Raw genomic sequence first — 6,784 nt, 5'->3', positions numbered from 1 at the left:
TCCTGTAGAATCAAGCTCTATCTCCAGTGGGTCACCTTAAAAGCGCACAACAACGCAAGCGTACAGCGAGGTTTCAATTTTTTCTCTAAAGCTGGACTCGGGCCGCGGATCGCAACAAGGTTGACGCACTGAGGCAAAAACGAACGAACGACCCCAACCAGGAGAATGTCTGAACCCATGTACCGCGATTGGATTTTGGACACTATTGACTCACTGCGGTCGCGAAAAGCCAGACCAGACCTTGAAAGAATTTGTCGAATGGTCCGGAGACGACATGGATCAGCGCCAGAACAAACCAGCGAGGAACTCGAGAAACTGATCCAAGAGCAAACAGTCTTGAAAGTTAACTACAAGGGCTCGATTTCCTATCGAAATGCAGCCAAAGTAGTCAGAAGAAGCAGGAAAAAGGATGATCACACGACCAAAAGAACTGCCGTGGAAGAAGCTAACCACTCCGATTTGAGCAACGGGGACAGCGCACTCGGTCCCATTGACCAGGATGAGACGGAGTATTTGGAGGTAACGCAAGGCAGCCTGTTTCAGTGACCCCGTGCCGTGACACACCGTCCATCTTCCCCAGAGAAGATAACAGACCCACGTCCTCACTATTATAATGAGTAGGCAGGCATATGGTGTAGCTGGGGAAATGGTGTTGTAGAGCGGGATTCTCTATTCAGGGAGGGGTGGCGTGATGAATGCAAGTGCACCGAAACAAACTGCCGCAGACGGGGAGCGGCTGTAGCTACCTCGCGCGACAGAGGTGAAAAATAGCCTACCAATAACAATGGAAGCTGCGCTTGCAATAATACAAAAAAGAGGTTGTACGTAGAAGTGAGTTTGTCCGGGCGCTGTTTGCTCTACAGCTTTAATCGACAAAAAAAACTTGCACGATTGCCAGAATTGGCAACAACCACAGCCTAAAGCCGAAGGCTCTTTTCAAGCCCAAACTCAGCTTTTCAGTGAAGGGGGGCCGAAGCTAAAGTCATACCTCGGATGTGCGTGACCGAATGGGGGACAGCGTGCTCGGGTTATTTCACTAAGGGGGTAACGGTCGATGTTTTCATAAGTAACACGCCGCTAGATATGAAGCCACGTTATTTAATGGGTTTCACGAGCGTCTGTCGCAGGAAAAAATGACCCAAAGTCAAAGTAGCCCCACTGAAGGTATTGCTGCTATAGAGGGAGCTTCGTGGTTAGAATTGGTCACATCCGACTAGATTCGGGAGCGCTCTATCTGACTGAAGTGGGAAGTCTTCCGTGCGACTCCTCCATTGCGCACTTTTGTATTAAAATGGGAGAAAAGGGTGACGTTGTCCACGCTCTGTTCTTGTAGCGTATTATATATCCACAAGAAAAAGTAGCAGATTGCGTCAAGTATTATCCTTTGTGCCAATATATCTAATTAAAACTATTATTGACATCCAAATAGCATATTCTGCATATCCCAATAATGGATCTCATGATTAACCGTCAAAATATTTGTATGGTAGTTAGGCCTATTCTTCAATAAAATAACTTTAATGTCTGACTCAAGCGCCTCTGAGGTGCGGGGCGGGCTCTGCTGAGTTGAGCGCTCGTACTCGCGCCTCCGCTAGTTGTAGCTTTAGACACGCACAGAGGCTGAAGAAGCTAATTTCTGCGTTTATATACAGTCATCGACGACAAAGCGAGTGCCACAAACCGTGTGCATATGTGAATAACACTTATAAACTTATATGTGGCCCATATTAAGCTATATTGTAATGAATAATTGTGGTTGGAATACCGAACACAATGTGGGCGAATAGCGCAGCTGTAGTTCCGAACAGAGTGAACATCCTGTGTGCTCAACGGGGGACAAGGCCTCCAATGGCAATTATTGTCGACAGCGGTCATATGAAGACTGGTTATTGCGACATCTGTATGAGCGTGGGTTTATGTCATGTCTCCTATAATCAGGAGTCGACTCGCGCTAATGCACACTATGTGCGCTGAAACACATTTTCAACCCGCTGATTACAGTTTATGGCACGCTCGTGAGTTCCTCCTTTCAGGTGTAGGCCTAGTTGTGTTCAAAATCGGCCAATGAATGAATGTTTGTCTGACTGCTGCTCTAGCGAAAGGTCAGAAGAAAATGTGTAGGTATCATGGCTCAGTTTACATGATATTCAGTTTAAATGAAATAATTTCTCTCTCCCCAATAGTTCCCTTCCCCCTCCCTTGCCTGAGTAGGCTCTGTTGCTTCTTCTGCTGTACTTCTCACTACCAGCAGAGCTGTTGTTGTCCTAGTTGATCTAAACGGGTCAATACTTAAGGATGTAGACTAGCCTATAGCTATTGTGCTGTCAATCAGATTGACACTCCCACTGTATTGTTAATTTATGAAAAATGATCTGAATTAATATTCTCTGTGGGTATTGAGAATATCAATTGTCCTTCTGTTACTCTCAAGCATGTTATTAGTACATTAGGCACCTGACTAATGTCACTGATGTAGTAACCAACTGATCTTTCTTTTTCACATTATAAAGTGGTGTGGATCATTTTGATCCATGATTTAGAATGTTTTCACACACACAAAAAAGCTCAACAGATGGGGAATCTTTTCAAATTCTTATGTTGCAATGGTTGTGTTCCAGAATGAGGTGCCAGTGTCAATGGAGACAGACAGCACCATGGAAGAGGAGGAAGAACAGGAGGGGGCTGATGAAGATGGCCATGAGGGCTCCTCTCCCTCTCCTGGGGGTGAGGATGCTGTGCAGGGGGGGTCTGGTGCTGCCCACCCCTACTCTGCCCCCTGCTCCCCCAGCAGCTCTCGCCCTGGCCACAGCCCTGTGTCTGACCACCCCTCTACCTGCAAGACCAGTAAGAGGTCCAGCCCTCTGTCCCCCTCTAGTCCCCTGGCCCTCAGGCAGAATGACTGTGTGTTTGACTCTGCCTTCTGCCCTGCTGACCATGGACCCTCAGGGATGCAGAGAAACACAGGAACTGGTTAGTATGCTGTGTTAACAGATCATACTATGTGTATAAGTGTAGCCGATGTGGAATGGCTAGCTAGTTAGCTGTACAGCCCAGTGGTGACATCACCCGCTCTGAGACCTAGAAGTAGCCTAGTTGTTTCCTTTGCTCTGCACTGACCATGGTGTCTGTGGAGCAATGGGTTACAGCTTTGTGAGTGCGTTGTGGTGTTGGGAACAGAAGATTGCTGGTTCAAGCCCAGTGAGGGACAGACATAATCTATCATGTTACACATGTTTTGGAGAAAACACTAACATATAATTGTGCTTGCCGTAGTATCTTAATGGTGGGTAGAGACCGTGTTTTAGGAGTAGGTTTGCATTGTATTGACTAGCAATGAGTTACAGTATAGTGAGTGAGTAAGCATCCAATGCCAGGAGACAGTTTCAAGCTGATGTGTGTGTTTATGCCTATGTATGACTGGGCATCTCTCGCTCTCCCCCGCCCCTCTCTTTCTTTCTTTCTTTCTTTCTTTCTTTCTTTCTTTCTTTCTTTCTTTCTTTCTTTCTTTCTTTCTTTCTTTCTTTCTCTCTCCCCCTCTTTTTCTTTCTCTCCTCTTTCTCTCGCCCCCTCTTTCTCTCTCCTCCCCCCCTTCTCTTTCTCTCCTTCAGGGGCGACGATAGTACAGCCATCGGGGACCTGTCCATGGGTTCAGAAGAGCTTGGTGAAGAGAGAGGATGGGGTGAGGATGGAGGAGAGTGGCCTCACTTCTGACCAACTGGTTCCTGACTGTGTGGATGAGACCATGAAGGGTTCTGACAGACAGCCCAAGACGTTGTCTTTTCCCTCTGACGACTGTGGGTTTTCTCCTCTATTCTATGTCCGTCTCTCATATTAGTTTCTCATATTTCTATTTGCATCGTGTTCCCAGTGAGGATGTTTAGGATATCAGAGACACTGTGTTTACCGGCCACTGTATCTATTACAGGTGTTAAATACAAGAAGGGGATGGACATTGCCTCTTACGTGATGGCTCAAGACGATGTCAAGAACGATGTGAAAAACAGAGAAATGTGAGTCTCTTAATGTATTTGACACCAGCTTGTACCCAGGGGACACTCACTGCATCCTTGATAGAGCTTTGGTGCACTAAGTTCCTTATTACATGTTAGTTACACTGTTGTTAACCCTCCCACCCCAAAATACACCCCCCACCCAGCTACATACATTTTCTTCTATTTAACCTTTGTTTAACTAGGCACGTCAGTTAAGAACAAATTCTTATTTACAATGACGGCCTAGGAACAGTGGGTTAAATGCCTTGTTCAGGGACAGAATGACAGATTTTTACCTTGTCAGCTCGGGGATTCGATCAAGCAACCTTTCGGTTACTGGCCCAATGCTCTTAACCACTAGGCTACCTGCCGCCCCATATACCTATCCCTTATCCCTCAACCACCACACCTTAAGTATACCTTTTCCTCCCCTCCTCCGCCATTAACTCACTTCAATGTAGACATCATACAGACATAACCAATGTGCATCCATATCTCCAAGGGACACAAACAGCCTCAAATAGCACCTTCAAACGAAACAGCGTCAACAAAAGGACACATTTCTTGTATTTTGTCTGCAGTGTCTCACGCTATCTCCCCCATCCTCTACCCCACAGCTCTGTGAAGAAGGAGACGCTGAGGCAGAACTTATTGCTGTGGAGCGTGGCGGACGTGGCCACCTACATCTCTGCTGCAGGCTTTCCAGAGCAGGCTGTAGCTTTCAGAACACAGGTCAGTGCAGTCCCTCAAACTGCCACATGGGGGGTATCTGTACACTCAGAAAACCGCTCAGGCAGAGTCCCTGTCCAGAGACGGCCTCTACCTAGCCAGAGACAGCCCCCAGGCACTCCTGGAGATGTGAAAGTGTTGGGTATATTATAATCAATATGGTGAACAGTCCATGTAGCCTATCAGTAGGCAAGGTGAAGATTTGACCTTATTACATTACAGTGCCACCTATCCAATTCTTCTGTTTGACGTGAAGTTCCTATGGGCTAGTGCAGTGACACTTTAATGGCAGCCTGCGGGATTTCCACACAGACCCGCGGCCCCCGACCTCCTGTTGATTTCTAAAAGTGTCCATCTTGTAAAATGTATTTGAGTATCCTTGGGCTGGTGGTTGTTTCTTGACCTGGGTAAATGGCTTGGGCAAATAATAAGTTAAATGATATGAAAGCATACATGAAATATATACATGACATGTGCATTGCTTTCATTAAAATATATGAAAGTGCTCATCCATAAACCAAAGCAACAGATCCTGTACCCCCTAGACTAGGAGGCATTTGCTTTGATGTAACTAGTTCACACCCCAATCCACATGTAGATGTTAGTTCAATCACTCCATATGTTCTCCGCCCGCAACAGGAAATTGATGGAAAGTCCTTGCTCCTGATGCAGCGCAGTGACGTGTTAACTGGCCTGTCCATCAGACTTGGGCCCGCCCTAAAGATCTACGAGCGCCATGTGAAGGTGCTGCAGAGGACCCACTTCCTGGATGAGGAGGATGATCTCTGACCACGGTTGGGGGGAACAGAACAACACACTCCTCTGAGGAGCAGATGTATTCATACAGTATACACACATACTGTGTTCACTGGATCTCTAGAACCTTCTGTAACCGTTCAAGGAGGTGTGGGGAAAAGGACACTGTGGTCGTGACTTGGGCCTTGACAGTGATTATCAACATGTGTACGTGGGCTTCCATTCCACCTCTCTGTGGTACTGCTGTCACCTGACCCATTCTGGTGGTATTGCTTTTATAGGATCCCTCTCTAAACTCATACAGGAATGTTAGGATCCTGCCTAAGGACGCTATAGAAGCCAAGTGGAGGTCTGCCTGTTCTGTAAGGGGAGGTCTGCCTGTTCTGTAAGGGGAGATCTGCCTGTTCTGTAAGGGGAGGTCTGCCTGTTCTGTAAGGGGAGGGCTGCCTGTTCTGTAAGGGGCGGGTCAGTGAGTGCAGCCAGTGAGAAAGACTTTCTCTGGATTCCTCACACTCTACACTTGGCTACCACTGGAGCCTACTTTAAAATACTGGTTTCTGTGCTCCCTGAATCAGTTCCACAATAAAATAATAACATGTATACTTGGAATATCTGTTCCAGCAAATATGGTTCTTGCATTTCTTCATTGTTTACTCAGACAGTATTTTTTTTTAAAGACGTCATATGATACCCTCCATTTATCTAGAAACTCAACTTTGTTTTTCTTTTATGATGACAATGTGAACTGATTTAATTTGAGAATGTACAATATGAATTTGTTGATTCATCAAGGTCAGTGATGTTGTCAATCTCTCATTATACCAGCAAAGGAAATGGAGCTTAGTCTCCAGATGTTCTCATGGCTTCACCAGTACTGACCTAGGTTTTATTACTGTTGTTATCTGTTTCACTAACATTTTGAAATAGCAATATGTAGTACCTGCTAAACTAAGGCAACATAATATGTAATTTGTATGGTTGCCTTCTGCATTCCTCTTCCCTTCATTTATGTTCACGTCATTTCTAAACATTTTAGATTAATCTAATTTAATCTACTGTGGATGAACCTAGATTTCATCTACAAAATGAAAACCGTATGAAGCAGAATTCTAGTTGAAATGGGCTGGCAGACCAGATGTGACCAATGTTTCTGCCTGCTTCAGCTTGAGGAGAGAGAAACAAATGAATTCTGTTCTTTTTTTAAAGGGAAAATTAACCAACCCAAAAATTAACTTCATAACTTTAGGAAGTGTCATTGTAGCACTAATACGTTTTCTTTGTTTACAACCTCAACACAGCAACATACA

At 45.4% G+C, this 6,784-nt stretch overlaps 1 protein-coding gene across 1 annotated transcript; it reads left to right on the top strand.

Annotated features, from left to right (window-relative positions):
• Nucleotides 1-49: 49 nt before the first annotated feature.
• On the top strand, nt 50-6,102 carry LOC139574305 (sterile alpha motif domain-containing protein 1-like). Its single transcript, XM_071398755.1, has 6 exons — nt 50-519; nt 2,619-2,970; nt 3,609-3,794; nt 3,926-4,010; nt 4,610-4,724; nt 5,361-6,102. Exons 1-6 carry the CDS (start codon nt 166-168, stop codon nt 5,508-5,510), a joined length of 1,242 nt encoding a protein of 413 aa, XP_071254856.1. The 5' UTR covers nt 50-165; the 3' UTR covers nt 5,511-6,102.
• Nucleotides 6,103-6,784: the final 682 nt, after the last annotated feature.

Source organism: Salvelinus alpinus, chromosome 1 (genome assembly GCF_045679555.1).
Source record: "Salvelinus alpinus chromosome 1, SLU_Salpinus.1, whole genome shotgun sequence".
Classification (NCBI taxonomy): Eukaryota; Metazoa; Chordata; class Actinopteri; order Salmoniformes; family Salmonidae; genus Salvelinus; species Salvelinus alpinus.
Note: the sequence above shows the minus strand (reverse complement) of the source record. Positions and strands in the feature narration are given on the sequence as shown.

Bases quoted from the DNA above. Each gene is read 5' to 3' on its own strand.
- LOC139574305 (XM_071398755.1), top strand. From the start codon at position 166: ATGTCTGAACCCATGTACCGCGATTGGATTTTGGACACTATTGACTCA. The intron at 520-2,618 runs GTAACGCAAGGC...GTTGTGTTCCAG, and splicing joins ATGAGACGGAGTATTTGGAG to AATGAGGTGCCAGTGTCAAT. The intron at 3,795-3,925 runs GTGGGTTTTCTC...TATCTATTACAG, and splicing joins GTCTTTTCCCTCTGACGACT to GTGTTAAATACAAGAAGGGG.